General features: G+C 42.1%; 9 protein-coding genes across 13 annotated transcripts; 4 read left to right on the top strand and 5 right to left on the bottom strand.

The window, feature by feature from the left end:
* Nucleotides 1-416: 416 nt before the first annotated feature.
* Nucleotides 417-5341, bottom strand: LOC111594720 (DNA topoisomerase 3-alpha). 2 transcript variants are annotated; one of them, XM_023308149.2, is made up of 5 exons: nucleotides 4975-5341; nucleotides 4288-4921; nucleotides 3661-4122; nucleotides 696-3290; nucleotides 417-627 (listed from the first exon to the last, which is right to left on the bottom strand). In XM_023308149.2, exons 1-5 carry the CDS (start codon nucleotides 5125-5127, stop codon nucleotides 497-499), a joined length of 3975 nt encoding a protein of 1324 aa, XP_023163917.2. In that variant the 5' UTR covers nucleotides 5128-5341; the 3' UTR covers nucleotides 417-496. The 2 variants fall into 2 exon arrangements, with proteins under 2 accessions (XP_023163917.2, XP_023163918.2); XM_023308150.2 differs by having other exon boundaries at nucleotides 417-624.
* A 916-nt stretch (nucleotides 5342-6257) lies between these two features.
* Nucleotides 6258-10893, bottom strand: LOC111594755 (zinc finger protein swm). Of its 2 annotated transcripts, none has more exons than XM_030223284.1 (6): nucleotides 10781-10893; nucleotides 9963-10255; nucleotides 9425-9875; nucleotides 6914-9367; nucleotides 6664-6792; nucleotides 6258-6605 (listed from the first exon to the last, which is right to left on the bottom strand). In XM_030223284.1, exons 2-6 carry the CDS (start codon nucleotides 10019-10021, stop codon nucleotides 6372-6374), a joined length of 3327 nt encoding a protein of 1108 aa, XP_030079144.1. In that variant the 5' UTR covers nucleotides 10022-10255; nucleotides 10781-10893; the 3' UTR covers nucleotides 6258-6371. The 2 variants fall into 2 exon arrangements, with proteins under 2 accessions (XP_030079144.1, XP_030079145.1); XM_030223285.1 differs by lacking the exon at nucleotides 10781-10893 and adding an exon at nucleotides 10362-10381.
* A 95-nt stretch (nucleotides 10894-10988) lies between these two features.
* Nucleotides 10989-12315, top strand: LOC111594777 (cytoplasmic tRNA 2-thiolation protein 2). Its single transcript, XM_023308230.2, has one exon. The coding sequence runs from the start codon at nucleotides 11085-11087 to the stop codon at nucleotides 12291-12293; it is 1209 nt and encodes a 402-aa protein (XP_023163998.2). The 5' UTR covers nucleotides 10989-11084; the 3' UTR covers nucleotides 12294-12315.
* Nucleotides 12316-12329: 14 nt separating this feature from the next.
* Nucleotides 12330-13675, bottom strand: LOC111594778 (nucleoside diphosphate-linked moiety X motif 19). Its single transcript, XM_023308231.2, has 2 exons — nucleotides 13375-13675; nucleotides 12330-13313 (listed from the first exon to the last, which is right to left on the bottom strand). Exons 1-2 carry the CDS (start codon nucleotides 13468-13470, stop codon nucleotides 12333-12335), a joined length of 1077 nt encoding a protein of 358 aa, XP_023163999.2. The 5' UTR covers nucleotides 13471-13675; the 3' UTR covers nucleotides 12330-12332.
* Nucleotides 13676-13701: 26 nt separating this feature from the next.
* Nucleotides 13702-15312, top strand: LOC111594779 (nucleoside diphosphate-linked moiety X motif 19). 2 transcript variants are annotated; one of them, XM_023308232.2, is made up of 4 exons: nucleotides 13702-13870; nucleotides 13929-14125; nucleotides 14188-14530; nucleotides 14885-15312. In XM_023308232.2, the coding sequence occupies exons 1-4, from the start codon at nucleotides 13775-13777 to the stop codon at nucleotides 15287-15289; spliced, it is 1041 nt and encodes a 346-aa protein (XP_023164000.2). In that variant the 5' UTR covers nucleotides 13702-13774; the 3' UTR covers nucleotides 15290-15312. The 2 variants fall into 2 exon arrangements, with proteins under 2 accessions (XP_023164000.2, XP_023164001.1); XM_023308233.1 differs by lacking the exon at nucleotides 13702-13870 and having other exon boundaries at nucleotides 14064-14130.
* A 57-nt stretch (nucleotides 15313-15369) lies between these two features.
* Nucleotides 15370-17139, bottom strand: LOC111594780. The gene is made up of 3 exons (XM_023308234.2): nucleotides 16755-17139; nucleotides 15856-16694; nucleotides 15370-15787 (listed from the first exon to the last, which is right to left on the bottom strand). The coding sequence occupies exons 1-3, from the start codon at nucleotides 16827-16829 to the stop codon at nucleotides 15676-15678; spliced, it is 1026 nt and encodes a 341-aa protein (XP_023164002.2). The 5' UTR covers nucleotides 16830-17139; the 3' UTR covers nucleotides 15370-15675.
* Nucleotides 17140-18234: 1095 nt separating this feature from the next.
* LOC111594754 lies at nucleotides 18235-19946 on the bottom strand. Its single transcript, XM_023308202.2, has 2 exons — nucleotides 18810-19946; nucleotides 18235-18749 (listed from the first exon to the last, which is right to left on the bottom strand). Exons 1-2 carry the CDS (start codon nucleotides 19702-19704, stop codon nucleotides 18277-18279), a joined length of 1368 nt encoding a protein of 455 aa, XP_023163970.2. The 5' UTR covers nucleotides 19705-19946; the 3' UTR covers nucleotides 18235-18276.
* A 91-nt stretch (nucleotides 19947-20037) lies between these two features.
* On the top strand, nucleotides 20038-21279 carry LOC111594658 (membrane-associated progesterone receptor component 1). Its single transcript, XM_023308059.2, has one exon. It carries the CDS (start codon nucleotides 20276-20278, stop codon nucleotides 20888-20890), a length of 615 nt encoding a protein of 204 aa, XP_023163827.2. The 5' UTR covers nucleotides 20038-20275; the 3' UTR covers nucleotides 20891-21279.
* A 300-nt stretch (nucleotides 21280-21579) lies between these two features.
* Nucleotides 21580-23235, top strand: LOC111594719 (nucleoside diphosphate-linked moiety X motif 19). 2 transcript variants are annotated; one of them, XM_023308147.2, is made up of 6 exons: nucleotides 21589-21829; nucleotides 21892-22136; nucleotides 22193-22459; nucleotides 22512-22593; nucleotides 22653-22860; nucleotides 22928-23235. In XM_023308147.2, exons 1-6 carry the CDS (start codon nucleotides 21734-21736, stop codon nucleotides 23131-23133), a joined length of 1104 nt encoding a protein of 367 aa, XP_023163915.2. In that variant the 5' UTR covers nucleotides 21589-21733; the 3' UTR covers nucleotides 23134-23235. The 2 variants fall into 2 exon arrangements, with proteins under 2 accessions (XP_023163916.2, XP_023163915.2); XM_023308148.2 differs by lacking the exon at nucleotides 22928-23235 and having other exon boundaries at nucleotides 21580-21829; nucleotides 22552-22593; nucleotides 22653-22731.
* Nucleotides 23236-23467: the final 232 nt, after the last annotated feature.

The raw sequence follows: 23467 nt of genomic DNA, 5'->3' as shown, positions 1-23467 counted from the left end.
AAAAACTATAGCTGCAAAGACATATGCGATGTATTTAAATAAGTTAAGCTCGATTACCGTGTGCAATCGTTCTATATATTGAAATGCAAATAGTTATCGAGTATTTGAAAAAGAAATTGAGCTGTAAATGCAGGCGGACTTTTTTATATACTCTGAGATCGTCGCGATCATACGTACTCGGCTCGTTGTCCTGTCCTGCGACTACTACATCTCTTTCTGCCTATTACATACATTTTAGCAAAATTCATTATGACCTGATCTCTTATTTTAAATGAGTTTAGTGCGTAAAAACTTGTTAAAATTGATTTGATCTGATTTAAATATACATATATATAAAAAATAATAATATATATATGTATATAGATAGTTTCCGATACATTTATACCGTATATATATACAGAATGTGTTTTTTGCGCTATGTATTGTTATATATAGAATATGCTGTTAGCTCAAATATTTAAAATAAAATTTAATGCTAATTTAGGAAGTCGTTGTTTCAATAGTTGAAATCCTCTTTACGCGGACACTTTTGTCGAGTGTGTCCTTCTTCACGACACAGGCCACATCGACGCGTCCGATTCCCAGCTGGAGCAGCAGCGCTTCCATTTGATTTCGAAGAGTTGGCTTCTTCAAGAGATTATTTAAAAGATTTAACAATTATAATTTCATTGAATGGATGTTGTTGGTGCACTCACCTCGTTGCTCATTCGTGTCGCCCCATTGAAAGAAGCCGCAGGACTTCTCTCGATTCGCGCACGCAAAGAAAGAGCGTCCCTTATTGGGTCCATCCTTGCGTACGATTAGATCTTTAGCGGGCTTGTCGCAATTACATTTGGGGTTACTATCGGTAGCGCTTCGTTGAGTGACGGTAATAGTGCTGCTGGAATTGTAACGGATGCCTGTGTTTTGGGAGCTGGTAGATGTGTAGCTGCTATCATTGCGATTCCACGTGGAGGTGGTTTGGCTACTGCGGCTGCGACCCCAATCATGGTTGCTTGGATTCACAGCAGCTGTACCCCAACTGGAGAGGTTGTTGCGATCATCCGTTATCTGGACACCTGCCCTTTGTTGCGTAGGTGGCTGTATACCCCAGCTTGAGTTTTTGTTATAAGTTGATGCCTTCGTGACTGTTGTTCCTGGTTGGGCACCACTTTCTGTGCCCCATCCGAAGGTTTTCAGTGAGCTGCTTCTGTTTTGCTCCATAGTTCCTCCAGAGCCCCAATTAGAAACATTGGAATCTTGAGAGTTACTGCGCTGTGCTGCTGCCTTTGTGCCCCATGAGAAATCCTCTGAATTGCTTTCCTCCCTGGCAACTGCTGCTGCACCACTGGAAGAGCTGTTGCTTTCCAGCACTTCTCTTCCCCAATTGCTGATTTGGGACGTGGTGTCGGCTGCTGTTGCATGGTGGTCCGCCCACTGAAAGAATTTGCACTCATTAGGCTTGGGGCATTTGTAGTAATGCCTGCCCTTATTGGGTCCATCGCGCAGCACAGTTTGCTGACGCGCCGGTTGATGGCAGCCACTGCAAAGCACCGCGTTTGAAGCCCGATCTGGAGAAACTTCATTTAATCTCGCCTTCTTTACAGTTGGCTTCGTTTCGGCAGCCGCATGCGCCTGTCTGCCCCACAGAATGGGCCTCTCCTCGGCCTCGTAAGCCTCGCGCATCCATTGAGTTAAGCTGCTATCCAAATTAGCAGACATTCTCTTATTGTTATTGTTGCTATGATTGTTGTCTCCAGACAGCAGGGCCTCAAAGTCGGCATCATCATCAGCAGCAAATGCAGCTGCAATATCCTCATCCAGCTGAGAAGCTATTGCGGATTCTGATTCGGCTACAGCTGCAGCTGCCAGCAGCTGTTCGTCGGAGCCATCATTGTCGCTGTCAAAAAAACGCTCTAGACTTCCATTGTCTCGACTGTTTGTAGTCGTGCTGCCTGCTGCTGCTCCATCTATTGCTTTAGATTTGCGTTTCGGTTTAGTTGGCTTTTGTGTATCTGCATTGCCTTCTGAACCAAAAGAATTGCCACTTCCCGGACGTGTACGTGAAGCGGGACCGCCTTCACCACCACTTCCTCCTCCTTTTTTGCCACCTCTGCCTTCGCCACGGTCGTCACCACCACCTCTTCCACCTCCTCCCCTACCTCCACCACCACCTCCTCCCCTACCTCCACCACCACCTCCTCCCCAACCTCCACCACCACCTCGGCCCCAACCTCCACCACCACCACCTCCTCCACCATCTGGTCCGGGTCCTGAGCTCCCCGCCTGTGCCACAATACCGCCAACGCGCTTCACCTGGTCTAGATTGATATTGAAGGTTCTTCGAAACAATTCATCACACCGTAAGCAATTCTTATACCACCCATGGGGAGCATTGAACAAACCACGATAGTAGGGAGTGCTTAGCTTAAATTTGAGCATTTTATAGCCTTCGCCGCACGTGGGGCAGCATTCCTCCAGCACGGTTAACTCCTTGCACTCCTCCGGCAGCCAAATGACATTCTTACAGTCGGGAAAATTAAGGCATCCAATGAAAAAGCTTGTCTGATTCTTTTTGGGCTTTAATGCCAAGGGGGCCTGGTCACATTTCGGGCACTGAAACAGCTCATGCACCAAGACACTTGACTCGCTTCCTGTAGCTGCCGTTGGAGTTTCATTAATCCTTTGCGCGATTTTGTCATCCATGGCTGTGATCTTGTCCATAATCTGCTGGTAGGCTAACTTATATTTAGCAATTTGCTCGCGCAGCACAAGCTTTGGTTCCTTTTCGCCCAGGCAAATGCGTTTCAGATCAGCTTCGAATTCAGCACGCAGCAGTGGCTTTGACAAAGTTAACTCCATGGCATCGTAGCCCTCGTACAAACCCATACCAATGACACCTGGCACTAGAGCTCCTTTTTCCACCACGCCTATGTAGCCACGCTCTTTGATTGTATTGATGTGCTCCGCATGAGTTGCATCTGTACCAATTCCGTGCTTCTCCATCAACGCTATCAAATCAGCTTCTGTAAGCAGCGGGGGGGCTGTAGTCGCTCCCTCATGTAGCATAATCTCCGTCGGCTCAAATCGCTGACCCCGCTGATAATTGTGAATCTGCTTGGCACTCCACTTATCATACACGTAAACGTCCAAATAGTTTCTTTCGTGTATGACCAATCCGTTTGCACTAAATTTCTCCCCTGCTATATCAATGTTGACAATTGTCTCCGAGCCAACAGCATCCTTGCTGACGCATGCGAGAAAGTGTCGCACGACCAATTCGTATACGAGCGCCTCATTGCCCTGTAGATCTGTAAAATTTAACCAGCCAAAAATATTATATTCTTCATCACATTTCTTAAATCCCACCATAGTGACTCAGACAATAAATCAGTCCATCAGTTAGGATTTTCGTCAGTTAGTCAAACAGTAAGTTACATTCATATCATAATTAATTTAGTTGTTTATCGATAAGGAAAACACAATTTGCATGTTTTCAAAAGCTCAATTATTACATAAATTGATAATACAAAAATTTGCTACTTTGGAAGGATAACTTTTGGAGTTTACGCGAACCCTCAGATGCTCAGATCATTTAGTTAACTAGTTTTTTTTAGTTAATTAATTTGTCAAGTCTCCTTAGAACACGGCAGAAATTTGTGTAAAAGGCATTTAACTTACTTGAGACTAATTTGGTGGGATGTATAGGCGGATGCGCTTGATCGGATTTGTTACCGTTTCTCGGATTTGGTCCCCATTCGAGGACACGTTGAGCAAATGCACCCCAATGCTCGTGCGCCGTTTGATGCTCCACAAGGGGGGTCAAATCGAATTCCTTGGAAAACTGATTGGTCTCGGTACGTGGGTAGCTTATCAAACCCTTGCTATAGAGTTTTTCGGCTATGGTCATCGTCTCCTTGGCGGACAGCTTCAGTTTGCGTGAGCCCAACTTTTCCATTTCCACGGTATCCAACGGTGTGGGTCGCCACTTATGCTTCGGCTTCACTATAACGCTTTCAACAGTAGCTCGCGGCTCTGGCTCGGCTAAGCACAGTAGCAAATAGTTCTCGCAAGCATCTTTATCAAACAAACGATTGCGCGCCCAATTGAACTCCACTGTAAGATCCTCAATGGAGTGCAGGACTGCAATGAATAATGTGTGCGAAGACATTATTGATTATAATTAGATATTTAGCAAATATACAAATACAGGAAATCTACGCTAACAGACAGTTCCAATAAACTCCTTTGCCAGATAGTTTAATTGAAATCGCCCTTTAGAGATTTAACTGTTGTATGCATAGCTACCCCTGATTTTCCAGAAGGGTTCGGAGACAAAGGCTTCAATTTCCTTGTAGCGCTCGGCTACGAACCCCAATGTGGGTATTTGACAGCTGCCATAAGAAATGAGCTTGTCTGCAATATTTCCGGGGAATAGACGTTGGAGTCGCATTGTTTGAAAACGTGTTATGGCTGCGCCAGTTCGCAAATCAAGCTCGGTGCGCACATCCACAGCTTCGCTTTGTCGCTTATCCGGCACCCCCAACTGTTGTAAAGCGCGACGAACTGCAACTGAGGTAATTTCTGAGAAAATGGCACGATGAATTGTCAAATTGGGTCTGATGGCGCGACATACATCGATAATTTCATAGCCAATATTTTCGCCCTCGCGATCACAATCCGTCCAGATTATCAACCCCTGACAGCCACGCACCTCACGTTCCAGCGTTCTCTTGATGGGCAAATAGTTTTCACTGACGCTCTTACGTATGGGTGCATCGAAAAGCGAACGTGGATCGACATTACGCCAATTTCGGTATGATTGAAGAAACTCCAATTCCATCAGATGTCCCGATACGGAAGTCATGACCATTTTGGCATTACGGCCGCGTACTTGAGTCTCAAAATCGTACACCTTATTATACACCGAATAGCCTTCACGCTGCATTGTAAGTTATAAGTACACAATCAATTAAAAACAGATTTTTTGCTCACCCGCTGCGCAGTGCCATTTGAAAGTAGGCCTGCAATTGTTTTGGCCGCATCATTCTTTTCAGCTACATTTAAAAACTTCATATCCTTTGTTTGCTTACTGTAGAACCGCGCATGTTTTACCAAATGTAAACATTTTAATGCATTAACAAGCATTTGACAACAATTTTAGCACACAATCCATGAAATCCCGCCTTATTTTTATTAGAGATGAGCAACAAAATCGATATACGCGTACATAGGACGCAACAATGAGTAAATTCTTTTCTATCGATATATTTCATATATACATAAACTTGTAATACTGAAACAATCGCTTATCTGTACGATAAGAATCGCTAATCGGAGTATATTATATCTTATCGAATTTGATGTCAAGCTCAATGATTTGTTTAAGGAACTAATGGCATTTAATTTGCATCGTAAGACAGCCTTAAATATAAGTTTTAATAACTGCGGCCATTTTGAGTCACTTGAATTAGATCGACTTTAAGTTCATTTTTTCTCTATCAAATATAAAAAAACACAATTTCATGTTTTATGTGAAATTAATAGCAAATACGAAACTATTTACTTTATTTATTATACTCTCTCTAAAACTTTGTATTCACGTTGCTATGTTTTTTGTTGTTTTAACTTTGATTTGCTTTTACCATTTTTTTGTTTACTAATTTTTTGCAATTTTTTGTTTTGTTTGTTTTTTTATCTTTTAAGTGAACATAAGGATAGCAGGAAAAAGTATGTAAATACAAAGTAGTACCTATATATATATTTATATATAAAGATGTTCAATCAATGCATATGAGTTGCATTTGTAACGCATAGTTGTTGTTTATGTTTCTTTTCTAATATTGTTGTTATAACGGCTCTTGTTAATTGTGGACTATAAAGAGACGCTTAGCTAATTGCACTCGTCGATCGAATGCAATATACATATACATATATAACTTATATATTCCGTAATTATTAGTAATATTAAGAGCGTTTTTATCATTTAATTTAAGAGGTTTATAGATTATTTAGCTCTAGGGTTAGAACGTAGAGCTACTAACAGTTCCAAATGTCGAGTGTTTGTGTGTGTGTTGTTTTGTGTATTGGTGTTTGGCAGCTTGCCTTTTAGTTTAGAATATTGTACATTATATTAGCTTTTGCTTTTGCTTTTTTTTTGTATACAATTAACGATGGTTACCCTGCATGCGTATAAATATATAAACACAATATATATATATATATATATATATACATATACATATATATATATATATATGTATATATATATGGGTACGTACACGTTTTGCATGTAGAATAACAACAAATAGAAATACAATTAATGCTTTCCCAACGATTATGAGCCAAATTGATTCGCTAGACAGCCATTAGGAGCAGCACATGGCGTTTAATCAACGACGCCAGGAACGATCCTCAGATTCTTCATCCTCCTCCTCGTCCTCGAGCCGTAACTCTGGCAAAGTATCGCTGCCCAGCAGAGATTCGCTCTCGCTGACCGACGAATGCAATTGCTTCGGATTATCCAATTTATCGCCTGATGCTGACGTACTTAACGCACCTGACGACTTATTAGCCGGTGCGCCCATGGGAACAACAGGAGTAGTCACCACTGGTGCCCACGATATCTGCAAATTGGAATTGGTCAAGATAAAGATAATTAAAGTAGATAATTTGTAAACTTACCTGCAGACGTTTATCTTTGAATATTTTACCACGGAGCACTGCTTGCTCGGCATTCAGACGTGTAGAGTATGAGAGTATTAGCTGGGGTATCTCACGGTCCACATCGTGTTTAGATATTTCGCCGAAATGCTGATAAAAAATGATTATATGGCTTAGTAAATTAACTAGTGAATGATATAGTTCCCTCGGTTATGAATGAGACTAATGTTTTTTCCATCTCGATGCAAACACTGTTTTTTACAGTACTCACCTTGAAGTGACCCAGCACAAAATCAGCTTCCTCGGCGGCAAAGCCGGTGACCACAATGGCTTTTGGTCGTCGATCGACTCGGGTCGGCCCCTCGGGATATGTGGCACGTTTGCGTGCACCGCCACCGGGCAACTTGGCACCACCACTGCCAGACAGGGAGCCACCTCCAGTTGATGCGGAGAGCGTGCGCTGCAGCTCTTCAAGACGTTTCTGTATGACCGTTGTGTCGTTGCCCTCCTGTTGTTGGGCAATCAGCTCGAGTTCCATATCAAGCAGTTCTTTTTTCTGTTGCTCTTTGGTTTTCTTCACGGGCAGCGTTTGCTGTTGTTGTTGCTGCTGTTGGATTTGGGCCTGTAGCTGATCCTGATCAGCATGTACATCCTTTCGTAGCTTGTCAATCGTTGCCTGCAGAACTTTGATCGTTTCCAGCGTCGGCGCACGCTGTACATCCTGTTGATCCATACGTTCAACAAGTTCCAGCGCCGTTTTCATTTGCTTCACATAGCTCTGAAGGAGCTCCTGTTTACGTTTACGCAACCCATTTGCAAGCTGATGCATTGCCTTTTGTTGTTCTTCCTGTTTCTTGCGTATGCTTGCTGCATTGGCTGCCGGCGTAAGGCCCCTTGCTCCACCATTTGCTGATACATTGGCTGAAGTCGTATTTGTATTGAGCTTTAAACGCATTGAAGCGGGTGCTGCGGTGCTTGCCAATCCCTGTTCCGTAGTTGGAACTGCCAGTGCATTAGTTGTGTCTCCGAGGGTAGTGCCCAGGATGACCTGACTGCTGTTGTTCGTGTTGGTTATTTTAGCGCTGTCTGCATTAGGTGTCGGCATTGCAGGCACATTATGCAAATGATATTGACTCTTGCGATTAACATTTGGGTTGCCCGTCTCATTAATGATGTTATTGTTATTGGTATTATTATTGCTATTGCTATTGCTATTGCTGTTGTCGTTGTGCCAGAAGACCTTGATAAAGCGATTATTGAGCACCGCCTCGGTGCTGCGATAAGCAACATTTGCCTCCGCATGCGTGGAGAATGTGACAATTGCCGCCTCCGGATCGCCTTCGTATGACACTTGGATATTCACAATTTTTCCAAACTTGGCGAAATGATTGTTTAGATGCGCTATGGTGTTTAATCCACGCGGCACTTTCCGCAACTCTAGGGAACTATTATGCTGTTGCATATTGGGATTGACGCGAGGTCCTAGGCGACTATTTATTGGTAGCTTGCGCATTTTGCTAGGCACATCGGCTATGGCCACACTATCCTCCAGCTCGAAACGGCGCTTGCCCATGTCGGCAGGTAACCCACCACTCCCACCGCTTCCCACACCACCTCCAACTCCACCATCCATCACGGGTATGGGTATGAGTTGACGTTGCAACGGAGTCGTTACGGCTGTGGGATTAAATGGGAATGGCATCATGGGCGGCGGTGCAGGTACTTGTGGCGCTTGACCTGGCTGGCGTGCATAATCAGCAGGATTGGGCACACCATGCGGCGCGCAGGCACGCACATTTCCACTAAAAGGATTAATGCTCGATTGGCCACCCTGAGGCGGCACAGGTAATGACTGTGGTTGACCACCGCCCGGTTGAGGCACGCCTGGCACTCCAGCAGGTCCGCCGCGTGCCCAAATCTCAGGCGCATCGGGATTGTACTCGCGCATGGACATCATCAATGCTGAATTGTTAATGCCTTCAAAGACCACAGGATTGATTCCATGATCCCAGGGACAGGTCTCGCCGCGCACACAATATCCCTTCTCATCGAAGTCGCGACAACGTTGACGACCCATTGTAGCAACTGGATGTGAAACGGGTAATGGCATAGGTACAGCGGCGGCTACTACTGCAACCGAGGAGCAGGCCGCGGCTTCCATGGTATTAGCGTTATTGTTGTTGCTGTTGTTGTTCCCACGCCGAGCATTGCGCGATTCTGGTGATATGGAACGACTGCGTGGAGAATGGCGACCCTTGCCAAAGCGTTGATTGCGCTCATCCGTGTTGCTGTTGTTGTTGCTGTTATTATTGCTGCCAATTCGACGTCTATCAAAATTATTGGTGCTGTTGGTGCTGCTATTGTTGTTGTTGCGCCTGTGTCGTTGCTCACTAGCACCACCCGGCGGCGACTTATTGCGAAACTGTCGCTGGCTCTTCTCCCTCTCACTGATGCGACGATCTCGCGAACGCGATCGCCTAAACGATCGTTCATTGGAACGAGAACGGGAGCGAGAACGGGAACGCAAGGAGGCGCGTCGCCGGCGACTATCACGAGGCTGATTCTCCTTATCAGCAGCATAGGCACCAGCTGGACCGCTGCTGCGTAGAGGCGGACTAGCGCTGCGTACAAAGCCAGATGCGTTGACTGAGCCACCTCCACTACCGCTGCTGTGATGATGATGCATTATCTGTTGCTGCTGGCTGTGAGAGTCTTTGGTTTTGTGCTGTAAGCAAAAGATACCCAATATAATAATTGATAGAGTACAGTTGTCTATACCTACATCGAAGGCTATCTTGGTGTTGTGTGTACCCGTTGTATTGGCATCTGTTGGCATTGAAGCGCTGGACTCTTCAGTAGCAATTTCTCTGCTGTTATTGTCGCTGCTTAGTTGCTGCTGATTGCCATCGGCTTTTATCACAATATCTTTTGGCGCAGTAGTTGGTGGCGGCGGTGATGAATTAACAGCAGCCTCAATATCGGCCACACCATCCACATCATGTTCCAACTCCAGTTCAGCAATGCTAGCTGTTGATGTGGGCATTGGAGTGGGCATCGATAAATACTCCTCGCTGGCAATCGCATCGAATAGACGATCGACAAAACGTGTTGTCTCCTCTGAAAGAAATACATCCAATTGTTCGATCATGATGCGTTTGAGATCCTTATCCGATTTGTCTTTTTTCAGCAACGCAATAACATAGCGCGCTAAAGCCGAGGAGTCAGCATCGCAGCTAAATAAATTATAATTCATAATAAAACAAAACATTTAATAAAAGGTTCTTATCGAAGTTCAATCGATAGTCGCGTCGAATACTTACAGTGGCTCGAGCACAACGCTCAGCCAATCTTTCAGCTTATCCGAGTTTTCCAATATCATTTTATTGAATGGCCCCAAATGTTGTATGCGTTCTGATTACTACGTTGGTCTGTGTTGTTTCTTTCTTTTTGTTGTCGTTTGGGGGGCCAAAATATTCTTATTTTTAATATGACCTATGCCTCACTCTGCTCACGTTGTCTCTGTCGCACTCACTGAATGTGTGCTTCGTACCAACTGCACTACACACTATACGTATATATATAAATATATATAGGTACAATATTAGCTAAAATGCTGCAAATATACAAAAAAAATACCGTTATAAACATATGTTATTTTCATACGCGTGTTTTAATCCCAGTACTCTCAATACTTCGAATTTTATAAAGTTTTTACACACGTTTGCTGTTATTATTGTCTTGCTGTTATTATTATTATTACTATTATTATTATTGTGGTTATGCCACAAGGCAGCTTCAGCGAAATTCACTCACACTTGTAAGCAGGCTATGCATAATTTATATTTTTTTTACTTTACACAATATTGATGTAAGTTTTCTTCTTTTTTGTCTGACAGCTGGCTTGAACGCTCACCACTATGGCAGCCATTCGTTTGTGTATGTTCCAATAAGAAAGTTTCTCGATTTTGCTACCCGATACTTTTGCTTGCGTACTACAACCCCACACATACATACATATGCGACAAACACACGCATTACATTTGCACTCACACATGGAATGGGAGCAGCTAAAATTGTGCGTTCAAATTTTAAGCATTTGTTCAACTGTTTTCTATATTTCAACTCTTTTTACACGTACCTTATGCACTAAATTAAACTTATGCAACAGCTTTTTTTAACAAATGACAGTTTTAAATAGTTATTTTTATATTTTTCACTGCACTTTATTGCTGGGCGCAAGGTTGCTTGCTTGACAACTTGGCTGCTGCATATCGCACATTCAAACGATACATTTTTATATCGAAATCAAAAGCATCACTGTATAGGAGGCAGTCAACGATATTTTTTCTATCGTTTAATATATTATCACTAATACGTGCACGCGCCCTAATTTTTATGTGTAATTTAACTTATATTTCGATATATGTTGAAATTGACCTGCAATGTGCAGCATTGGCGAAGATGATTTTGGTGATGAAGGTGCCACGCACACAATGTTATCTGGTTCCTCAGCAACTGGCTCTGTTTTAAATGCTGGCAGCTGCAACAAGTGCGGCCTTAACTCTCAAAAGCTGTACAAACTAAACTTTCGGATGGCTGAATGTTGTGAATGTTTTCTTAAGTATGTTAGGCATAAATTTCGTGCTTCATTAGGCGCGGCTAAAGTGCTGCCACGCAATTCTGAAGTTCTGCTGGTGATTGATGGAAGCTCAGAGTCATTGGTGCTACTGGACATGCTTCACTCTGCACAGACCCTGAATACGTTTAAGCGGTTGCATTGCAACGTCCGCGTGCTATATATTGATGCTCGTTGCCCGGCCATTAAGGAAGAAAACGTTCCTCTAAAGGAGCTTAATGAGCTGCAACGGCGTTACAGTCCGTTTGAGTTTTATATTATTCAGCTAGACAGGGAGCCGCAAAGCGTACAGCTGCTTAAAGATTATACTGTGCGTCCGTTGGACTCGATTACGAATGAATTTAACAGTTCGACTTCACGTCAGGATTATGCGCAGCAGAAACGTAAATTTCTTATTGGCGGTGTTGCTGTACAGCTGGGATGTTCATACGTATTTGAGCCTAGCATAAGTCCCAGCTTGGCTACTCAACTTTTGACTTCTGTAGCTCTGGGACGCGGATCAAGCCTTGCGTTGGATGTCGCCTTGTTGGATGATCGCCTGCAGGGAGATGTAAAGCTGTTGCGTCCCTTAAAGGATCTGACCGAACAGGAAGTGCAATTCTACGTCCATTCACAGGATCTTAAAGATTTTCGTTTGAATGATACTAGTCATTTGACTGGTGATAGCTTGCAAAGTTTGACCAGGGATTTCGTTAACAACCTTCAATTAAATTATGCATCTACGGTGTCAACCGTTTTTCGAACCGGGGATAAAATTGCTGCTAAGCATAACTCCCAAGGAATTCCGGCTTCATACTGTGTGTTCTGTCAATCACTACTCGATACTGATATCTCTGACACCTTGCTCGCAATCGAATATTCGCGGGCTGTCTCCGAAATTGGCGTGGCACTACAGCTGGAGCATAGTAGTGACGTACTGGAGAAACGCGTCGTAGAGCGTTTGAACGAAAGAGATGATATGTGTCATGCCTGTCGCAATATACAAGCAGACCTGAACAGTGGTACCTTAATTTAATTAAATCGAAATACATGTTTAAATATTCAACTGTCTTTTTCATAATTTGGCTAGTCGAGTATTGACACGTGCTTGCAACGGAAAATGTCCGTCAAGTGGCAACACATTGCAGGCAAAGTCCACATGCTGAAAGCCATAAATCATATAACGGTTGCAGCGCTTGGTTACAGCATTAAGTTCACTAATGGAAGACGGCAATATGATGGACTCATAGCATTTGTTTGGCTCCGGCAAGTATAGCTCATCGCCTGGGAGCACGCCAAAGAGACAGTCATTAGTGCGATAATATATAGGTTGTAGCAGCGTAGATCCTAGTGCGCTACGAGTATATGCAAATTGTAGCAATCGCTGCCAACTTTGGATGTTTAACAGACGCGCCGTTTCGTAGAGCAGTATATATGGCAACCAAATAATGCCCTCTCGAGATTGAAGCCAGCAGTCGACAGGCTGTAGCCAATAAGCCGCATCTACCTCATTTGGTTCGAGTAACAAATCCACTTTGCTGCTCTCCAAAGCAGTAAAGTAGTAGACCGTATCGTATTTGCGACTCGAAGCTGATGCTGGTGTACGCCAAATAGACCACTCGTTAAGGGCCCACAGATCGGGCATTACAGCCAAATGTCGACATAGCTCAAGAAACTGTTTTGCATCATTGTGCACCCGCTTCTGCCAGTAGTTACGATCGTACGGTTGGTCCACAATCTGTGCTGGTTGTCCACCTTTCAAATCCTTGAGATTCTTGCGGCACAATAGAAGACCTACTTCCTCAAAGGTTTCTCGGAGCGCTGTTAGTCGAAGTGAGATATCACGCGAGAACTGTAGGCCTTGGTTCATGACCTCCGGTCTTCCCGTCGTTTGCCGGATGTGCAATTGATTTAGCTGCTCCTGCGTAACACCACAATCTTGAAAGTACACCAGCCAATCATTGGATTCATCTGCTTGGGCATCAAATACGCCACCAGGAAAGACACAGTGATTAAGTGCATAAGCTGTGCGCTCTGTACGTTTTATTAGCAGTAGCTGTCAATAATAAGCAGCACCGTTTTATGTGAACATGATCTAAACTATTCTTTACTCTTACGTTATAATCGAACTGATCCTTTACATGGGACACCTGCTTGCTTGCCAGTATTAAACTAGCTGAGGGCCTATACTGGTGTTCATTTGAGATAGTCATACTAGCGATGGAGAACTTGGCTTTGGTAGCATTAAAATCAATATCAATCAAAATATTTTCCTTTTAACCTTTGTACCAGCGAAAGTTCAACAGCTGGCCAAATAAATTGACCATATTATCGATATATAAATAGATTTCTTCAAACAGCTCGACTGAGCTTGTTGACATCAATTGAAACCTTTATAAAGTCGTATGTTAACAAACTATCGTTAGCGATAGTTGTGTGTAGTGCCACCCACATCATCAGCCAGATCGATAGGCCTCTGCGTGAAATGCACTTGTTATCGTTTGTATTATCTAAACTATGTCGAAACAAATATCGGCAAAAATTCGCCACTCGGCTAGTCTAATACTCGTATCGAAGGATACTGAGGTTGCACGAGCTGGCTTTGACTATAATGTGTGTATATTTTGCGTTATATATATCGCGGTTTAATAATTAAATGTAATTCTTGCAGGCACTACTTTTTAGGCGTAACTCTAAGTCGACCTTTATGCCCGACTCTTCCGTCTTTCCTGGCGGCGTTTGTGAAACTGTGGACAGTTCACCAACTTGGCTAAGACTTTTTAACCGCTATGACGTAAGCCGTCATAAATTGAATGAGCTGTGTCAAGCACCGCTGAATACGAAAGGCTCTGATGAAACTCTCAATGCGTAAAGTAGAAAATTGTAGTAATTTCTCTATTCTTTGCTTTATCCTTTATTATTCGTTTTAGTGCTGTTTCCCTACGTTTGACTGCTTTACGGGAGACTTTTGAAGAGATGGGCATTTTGCTGTGCCGTGATCGCAAAACTCTGACCAGCATCGATGGCTATGCACAATTCAATGAACAATTCGATCGGAAACATTGGCAACATATTGTCCACAACGATGCCAGCGAGTTTTTAACGCTCTGCGAAGAGTTGGATGTGGTGCCCGACCTGTGGTCGTTGCACGAGTGGTCTGCCTGGCGCACGCCCTCTACATTCCAGAAACGTTTTGAAACCGTGTTCTTTTTAGCTGCACTCGCATCTCGGCCACAGGTACTGATGGAATCCAATGAAGTGAAGGACTATGAGGTTTGTATACGCCTAGAATTAACATCACAAGAGAAATATAGATCGGGCATTTCGAACAAAACTTTTTCAACAGAAAAACTGGGCTGTGCTTTTCTTAGTTTTACTAAATCTCAACTAGAGTCTCAACTACTCTTTATGTGGGCGTGTATTTTTTGTATTCAGGCACTCCCGACTAGTCCAGACATTCTTGTCGTCCGATTAATTTTAGTATTTATTTGTGGTTTGTTTATTATTATTTATTCGTAACTCTTATTGTTTGTTGAACAATTGTTGAAACATTTTTCTTTTTAAATTATCAATTTGTAAAGTTAATAGTTTGTGTCGGTACTTATATATTTATGATGGCTTTAACAGTGGCGTGCGCCTTTGGACTACCTGGAAGCTGCGCTGAAGAAACAAGTGTGGCTACCACCGCCACAATTTTATGAACTTTCGCGTTGTCTCAACTTTCAAAAGTTGGAGCAACTGCGTTTGTTTGCTCAGCAGCGTTCATCCAAGGGATCTGTGCTGCTACATCCTGTAATTTACAAATGCACAGATGGCTTCGTCCATCTATTACCCGGCGATGATTTGTATCCCTCAAATCCAGATGCGAGTAGCGAAAAAATCGAGACAGGGATCTCAACGGCAGAATTTCGAGCGTTAGCCAAAGAGAAATTGCATCGTTCCGAGCATAAGAATCAGCATGAATCGCACCTGATCATAAATTTTAAGCCAGCCGATGGACATGTTAATCCTCTAGATCCCAAAAATCTTTAGTATCGAAAGCTTTAAGTGGGATTTTTTGAAACAAATAGATATAACAACAAATAACTTTATTAACAATTTGTAAGTGAATCATGTGTGTAAAAACTCTTGTTGCAAGTGTTCGTCTATTATAAAGACAACACAGGCTAAATTAGGTGCATTTGTTAGTATAAAGCCAAAGTAATAATTGTTAAACTTCAAAGAAGTTAATTTTTGTTCTTTAAAATAAACAAGGATTTTATGAACTTGCAATTCTACTTTCTTTAAATTTCGGGAATTTCAATTGTTAAATGCCTCGCAGTCCGCTTTAATTGGAGCATAGAGGCGAAACTCTACACATATTTAGATAGCTCAACATATGAAGCAAGTCATAACAACTTTTTGATCAAGATTCTCATCTATTTATCGTCCTTGCCATACCAGAGTTGGTACAGATAGGAGGCGTCATCGGCATGTTCATAGTTTCTTTCATATTCCTTTGAAAGCGACTTCTCAGCATCCTTGTGACTCCTATGTACAGAAGGAGGAAAAGAACTGATTGCAGAGCAGAAAAATTATAGAGCAATATTTTGACCTACTCGTAGGATATATAGCCAGGTTGTTGCCAATTGTCATGTGGCTGCTTGTGGGGTGGGAAACACTTCTTGCACTCGACCAGGGCACGTTCAATGTTCTTCTGGGTGCTGAGTAGCACGCCCAGCTTATTGTCGATTTGCCAGGTACTGGCTCCCACCTGTTGCACCGTCTGCCCGATTGCAGCTAATTGACGCTGCTGCGTACTGTTTATGGAGCGCAAACCGTGCTCCAATTGCTGGACTTTGTTGGCCGTTATGCCAGACAGCGCTGTCAGCTCATCTAAATGGCCGACCTTGTTCTCAATATGCCGCTGGGACTGCTCAAGCTTCTTGGCCACTTGGACAAGGGCCACTATTTCCTTGAGCACGGATTGCTTGAGTAAATTGTCCAAACCTGCGAGACGTAGATTCAACGATTTGGCTGCCTGATCGAGGCTACGCTCATGCTTATTTTGATCGGCATCCACCTTGACAATCAACTGCTTGATGTCAAGCTGGCCGCGTGTAAGATTCAAGATAGCCCGATCCGTTTTATTCTCGGCAGCTCGAATGCTAGCAGTCAGGTTCTTAATTCCGTTGGCTGTTTGATGAAAATTGGCAGCTGTGGTCAGCTCGAGTTTCTTGAGGCCATCTTCTAGGCGACCAATGCCGGCGACATCTTGACCCAAAAGCCTCAACTTATTCTCAATGCCCTTTTGCGAGTTTCCTATACTTTCGGCTTTGTTATCCAACTGGCGTAGAACCTTTGTATTCTCGTCCAAAATGCGACGTATGGCGCCGTTGTCTGAATGTGGTCGGTGACCATCATGTTGGATTGAAGCCGCTGCTGCTACTTCCTGTTCCTGGAAAGGGTTGGCATTGGAAAACTGTGATTTGGCAATTGATTTGTTTAAGGATCTCACCTGCTCTTCTGGCTGCTCCTGAGCTCTGCAGCTGCTAACCAGGTACACAATAAGCAAAACAAGCTGAAATTTCATGTTTCTCTGTTTGTTTCACCTTGAACTGCCTGTTGTTCGCGTGGGTCATGGCTTAAATAGTCTCTGCTGTAACCGAATGGCACGTGCCAGTTGCACTTTGACCTAATCAGCGAAAGCTTACGTTTCTGTCGTATTCCATTTGATAAAAGTTAGAAGTGGTTTTTTTTCATAACGGACATTCATCATATATATCCTTTTTATATCAATATTTATCTAAGCTTCAAATCTCAACATCCCCAATCAGCCGACACTCTTTGGCGCTTGGCTATCTTACATGTATATATAAAAAATAAATAGTTCAATGACTTTTCGACTGCAAAATAGTTTCAAAAATATTAGTTGGGTCACGTCTTAAAACGCTACTGTGATTGCTTCTACGTAAATCCCATTTGATATACATTTTTTAGTGAGGGTGTGCAAGACGTGCCGACCTTTAGAATTTCCGGTTGCATGCAGCTGCTCCGTAAGGCAATCAAAGTACTCTAAAATTAGTTCATTCACTAAAATCTCACATATTTCTAAATATTTCGTGTAAATGCTTATGAAATTTAAATTGTCAAAAATCCGACGTCTTGAAGACCTATATGGGAATGTGTATTGCATGGTTTTATTATGCCTGTTTCAAAATTGAACGCGTTCACAAACATAAACAGGAACGTTGCAGTCGGGCGTCACGGTCAAAAAACTGCTAAATGTATAAATATATATATTTTTATTGGTCACGTCCCGATTGTCTGACCATATCTGTGAAGGAGTCCAGCATTGATTCGTATTCAACATTTTCCATGATATACAAATTTAGGTGATCGATAGTAACTGTTGATTTTGGGGTTCTGTTAACAAAACTGTGGAAGATATATTTATATATATATATATATATATATATATAATTTGCCATACCACCAGAAGTCTATATATAATTTAAGTGGATCAATGGAGAATGTCAAGACACACACGATAAGTTTCCAATCGGAAATTTTCTTCAGGAGCATACATATTCAACATTCACATCGTAACCGATTTATTAAAGGCTATATACAAATATAACCTAACTTTAATGAACCATAAGTTGTAAAATTGCAAATATTTTTCTTCGCTTTAATTTTTATGACATGTTTATTTTTGTATATGGTCTAAGATAAAATAATAAATTTGTAAACTTTTATATTAATATATTATACAGTAATTAAAGTTTATTTGTTTGTATTTATATAAAGTTTTTATAAACTAACACCCCAAAAAGAAGTTTAGCTATTTTTAGCTTTAAAAAACATATTTATTTACAATTTATAATTTATTGCGTTTATTAAAAATTTGTCTAAAAATATTTGAACATATTCGAACATTGGCTATATAAATGAATATCAATTGCAGTATATAAAATCTATATAATTCGTTAGTCGTAAAAATCATTTGCAAATTTCACAAACTTTGATGTTGACTTTCTTTAGTAGCCTTCCGATGGTGAGTTGCTGCCGTGCCAGAGCGAATAATGTTCATGTAGCGATGTTTGGCCTTGTTTTTGTGCTTGCGTGTTATAAGATTGAGCCGGCGGTGCTGGTGGTCCATAACTAGCGGAAGAGCGCTGTGGATTCTGCGAATATTGATTCTGGACACATGGCTGTGGATTAGGAGCTGGTCTCCTGCTTACGGGACCAGATTGACGAGGCTTAGGAGCGGGCAGATAGGGCTTGTGTGACTCAGTGGACCAGGCCAAGGGGTCGGGCTTGAGCTTGGACACAGGTGCTGGAGCAGATTGGTAGGCAGACATAGTTTCCCAAGGCAGAGGTTGCTGCCAGGAAACTGAACTGGAGCTGGAACTGATGTGCTTGGCAGGTGAGACTACATAAGAACTGTAGTTGGGATTTTTTGGATTACCAGTCATTGGCTTAGGCGAATTAACGCTGGTATAGTAAGAACCTAGACGGTAGATAGTAAAGTAAGATTTATATTTTATAGATTGTAATGGACATGACGTACTTCGCTGATTGGGCTCACTATGGGTCCAGACTTGCGCAGGAATAGGGTCCGCGGTATTGGGCGACTCATTCTCATAGGAGACATAAGAAGAGCTAGATTGTTTGGCATAATGGGATATAGGACGCTGATCGCATGCCTCCAGGTCCAGCTCGATACGTTTCTGGGAGACGATCAACTCTCTTAAGGCACTTTCAATTTGCCATGTCTTTAGAGGCTTCAGTTGAGACAGAGCATGCGTGAGCATTCCAAAACGTGAATCCTGTGTGCGATTCAAGTCAAACAGCTGATTAGCCAATGTAACCAACTTGAGATTAGAATCCTCGTTAATATCCTTGATGCGTGCCAGACTCTTTAGTTCCACTTCTATGTTGATTTGGGATGTTTCTAGGCTGTCAAAGGAACACTGCAGTCCATTCAACTGCGGCAGAACAGCTCGTGTTATTAATTTGGTCAGATCTAATATGTTGTTGTCGATGCTGCGTGCATTCTGGATCACATGTTTCTGATATCCATCTAGCTTTTGTTCCAGCGCGCTGATTTGTTGTTTCGTTGAGATCTGCAATCGGGCTAAGCTTCCCAGTTCTTTGGACACACGGTCCGTATGTATACCAGACCTAATTGTGATATTACTCAATGCCTCATGAACAACCACAGATTGTGCATCGAGAAAATCGTTAAGTTTGCCTAGCAAACCATCTACATTTTTGATCGCATCCAGCCAGCCGCGTTGCTGCTCGATACTATTTTTGATATTTTCGTTGGTGGCATCGATATGACTTAGCAGTGCTTTGGTTTCATTTAACTCTTTTGTATTTTCTGCTATCAGTTGCTCAATATTCTGTGCAATGCCTGTACAGATGCAGACCAACCAAATAATTGTTAATAGAAGCTTCATAATTGCCGTGGCTTACAAGTTACAAATGCGAGTGCCTTCTGCTTGATGCAGCTTGCCCTTAAATATGGAAGCCGTTTCGGCAGATGCGGTGGCACGTGTTTGTGTGCATCTTGAACTATCTACCTATTAAGTTTTTTGTGCTGTGGGCACATAATAAGTGCTTATTATTTGGACTACTGTTTAATCGGGTTCTTTTGAAGCGACGGCACGAATTTGAATGTCAATAATGATAAATTGATGTTAGCATCCGTTACATTCAGGAGCAACAAGTTACCGATAGCGTGCATCTCTAGTGCCGATAACCGATTACTCCTGTATTGTCAGCTGACAACACTACGTTTTACAGCTGTTTAGGGAACAGGCACTGACTTGGTGAAAAAAGAAGATATTTGTTCTAGAAACAGAACATATATTGTGTATAAGAATAAGTGCAAGAGTTGTTCGCTTGTATTAGTGGTGTCCGAACTTCGTTTTACATCTCATCCACACATACGCACCGCCGCAAGTAAAGCGGAAACGTGAGCAAAGTTCAGTACAAAGTTGACGGAGTGACAAGAAGCAAACTTGCAAGATGGAAACCCAACAACAGCAACAAAATACGATCGAGGCTGATGCAACAGCCGATACGTCATTTCTGGCGGCCGCATTTCGGGAAATCTTCTACAGTCCTATGAATCTGGCATTGCTCTCCATCATTTGTTTTCTGGTTTATAAAATAGTTCGTGATCGATGCGAGGGTCCGGGCTCCCGGGATTCGGCACAGAAACCGGCTGAGCCGGAGCTGCCCAAATTACGTCGTGATTTTACTGTTAAGGAGCTGCGTGATTATGATGGCAATCAGCCGGATGGCCGTGTTTTGGTTGCGGTCAATGGTAACGTTTATGACGTCACAAAGGGTAAACGTTTCTATGGCCCTGGGGGACCATATGCTACATTTGCTGGACGCGACGCATCACGAAATTTGGGCACTTTCAGTGTGGTGGCTAACGATAAAGATGAATACGATGATCTGAGCGACCTTAGCACTATGGAAATGGACTCGGTGCGTGATTGGGAAATGCAATTCAAGGAGAAATACGACTTTGTTGGTAAATTGCTGCGTAATGGTGAGCAGCCGACGAACTATGATAACGATAGCAACGATGAGGATGAGAATATTGACGCTGGCGGTAAGAAAGACAACTAAATGGGGGAACGGGAAGGTGAATGGAAGCACGGAAAACTTTTGTTGGTTAACGACGATTAACAAAAAAGACGACAGGTGGCGTTCGATTTGGCAATCTAGTTTGAATTTACACACCGAAACAACTACACACACCCTTACACCCACACTGGCTTAGGCAAGCTGTAAAAACATTTAGTTCTAATGGAAAATTATATGATAAGATTTATATATATGTTTTAAAAAATGTCTTAAAAAAGGTAAACACATTTGTTGGTATATTAAATCAAAGTTGTGCACCAAATTGTATGCTTAACTATGTAGTAAAGAGAAAACATATAAACCCTGGCACTGATCATAAATGCTCTACGAAACCACATTAAATAAAGCCAGAAATACATTAAATGTCCAAAGCTGATTAATTTATAACTTTACATATGTATATGTACATACATGTATACATGTATTTATGTATGTTTTTGGGAACGCGCTGATTGCAAATACTTAATAGCTGCAGGGAAAGCTTTTAAATTATACATATATTATTTAATCGCTTAGCCAAATGTTTTAGTTGACAAGAATTGGTATGGATGCATTAAGAAGATCTTTTAAGCAATATCAATATTTGCTAATTTTCGAAACAGCTAAAGAACTTAAAACAACCTACGCATTAATTAATTTACGTGAAGTACCTTTACTTTTTGAGCTATGGGTACTCGATAGCACAGTATTCGCTTAGTACTGCTATCGATATTGTTGTCTACAGCGCAATGAGTTAATTCCAATCAGCAATTAACAACAGGTTGTTGTGCTAAGAGCTAATAAAAGAAACAAAACCAAATAATTATTAAATATAAAAAAAAAACCATGCTGGCAAGCACAATAAAAACGAACAATAGGTGGCGTGCCTCGGCGAGCCTTATTATAGTTACACCCGCCGCAGTGGCTGGCGAGGATTTCAAAGTGAGTTGTAAACCTATAGATAAATGGCAATAGTTTATATATTTAATATTGACACTTCATAGGTGCTCATGTTGAAGCGCACCGAAGCGACGGCCATAGCTGCCAATCAAACTGTTTTTCCTGGCGGATTGCTGGAAACGGACGCGGATGAGAGCGTTGCATGGCTTCAATATTTTGAGGAGTTTGGTGTGACCCAAGCTTCGCTGCGCGATCTAATACTAGTCAGCGAAGAAAGGCCAGCCATATTAGCTCCACAGGGTACAGGCTGTTATGATCGCTTCTTCAAACGTTCCAAAATTTGGGCGCGGTAAGTACAAGGTGCAATGCTAATGCAAATTCTATCTAATCTTTGTGCATGATTAGGGAGATAACGCTGCGCTTGGCGGCTTTGCGTGAGTGTTTTGAGGAAGTGGGCATACTGCTGTGTCGCAATCAAGCTCAATTAACTCAAACGGTTGAAGTGGCTCAGGCAGCACAGCTTGAGCATGATTTCCTGAAGACCTGGCAAGCTCGCGTGCACAGAAACCCCAGTGATTTCTTGGAACTATTTCGACAATTAAAAGTGGTGCCCGATTTATGGGCGCTGCACGAATGGTCAGCCTGGGCGACTCCAGCGTTTGTTAATAAACGGTAAATCACTCAAGAAACTAAAATTTCCAATTTCGTAAATCTTAGTTTTTAGCTATGAAACCGTTTTTTACATGGTCTTTCTGCACACCCAGCCAACTCTGCTCGCAGAGCCCATAGAAGTCATGGAGTGTCTCGTAAGCTAAGCATTTATTCGTATCTAGCAATTACATATATTCATGTAAACAATTTGCAGTGGCGTTCACCCCTTGAGCTGTTGTGTTTGCATCAGGCTCAAAAACTTTTTTTTCTGCCGCCACAAATCTATGAACTGGGTCGACTGCTCTCTATCAAGGATTACCAGAAGCTCTGCAACTTTGCCTCGCAGCGCACTCAACTGGGCAGCACAATGTTTATGCCAGTGGGTTACATTTGCAGTGATGGAATGGTGTTTGTGCTGCCAGGTTAGCTTTGATTTTAATTATGGACTCATGTCAATTTTAATTTAATTTAATTTTTTAATTCCCGCAGGAGATGATTTCTATGTGCTCGAACCACATTTGGCAACTGAGCCCATTCAGTTTTCTGGAACTGTTGCCGAGCTGAATGCGCGTACCAAGCGTTTGCATCGTTACCAGTCTAAGGAAACAAATGAGTTTCAAATACTCATCAATATTCCAAGTTTGAATGGGCACCTGGTTCCCAAGCAACTACCAACTCCAGTGCACAAGCTATAGAACCCAAAGTTAAAAATTCGAACGTTAAATCAGTGTATGCTAAGCTAAGCTTTAGTTTTAGCGACAGCAAGATTTTAAAAACTTAAATTTAATTTTCATCTCAGCCGAAATATAGATGAAATTAAAAAATTTTAAAAGCTTAACTTCAAAATCAAATTTCGAAAATTGTCATATACATTAATCTTAACTCTTAAAAAGGTTTCCTACCGAAACTCGTCAAACAAAATGTAAATACTAAATGTAAATATTAATAAATATTAGATAATGGACAATATTCTATGTATATATATATATATATTCTATGTATATATATATATATTATATATATATATAT

This window comes from Drosophila hydei, unplaced genomic scaffold, assembly GCF_003285905.1.
Source record: "Drosophila hydei strain 15085-1641.00,03,60 unplaced genomic scaffold, DhydRS2 tig00000149-arrow-pilon, whole genome shotgun sequence".
Lineage (NCBI taxonomy): Eukaryota > Metazoa > Arthropoda > Insecta > Diptera > Drosophilidae > Drosophila > Drosophila hydei.
Note: the sequence above shows the minus strand (reverse complement) of the source record. Positions and strands in the feature narration are given on the sequence as shown.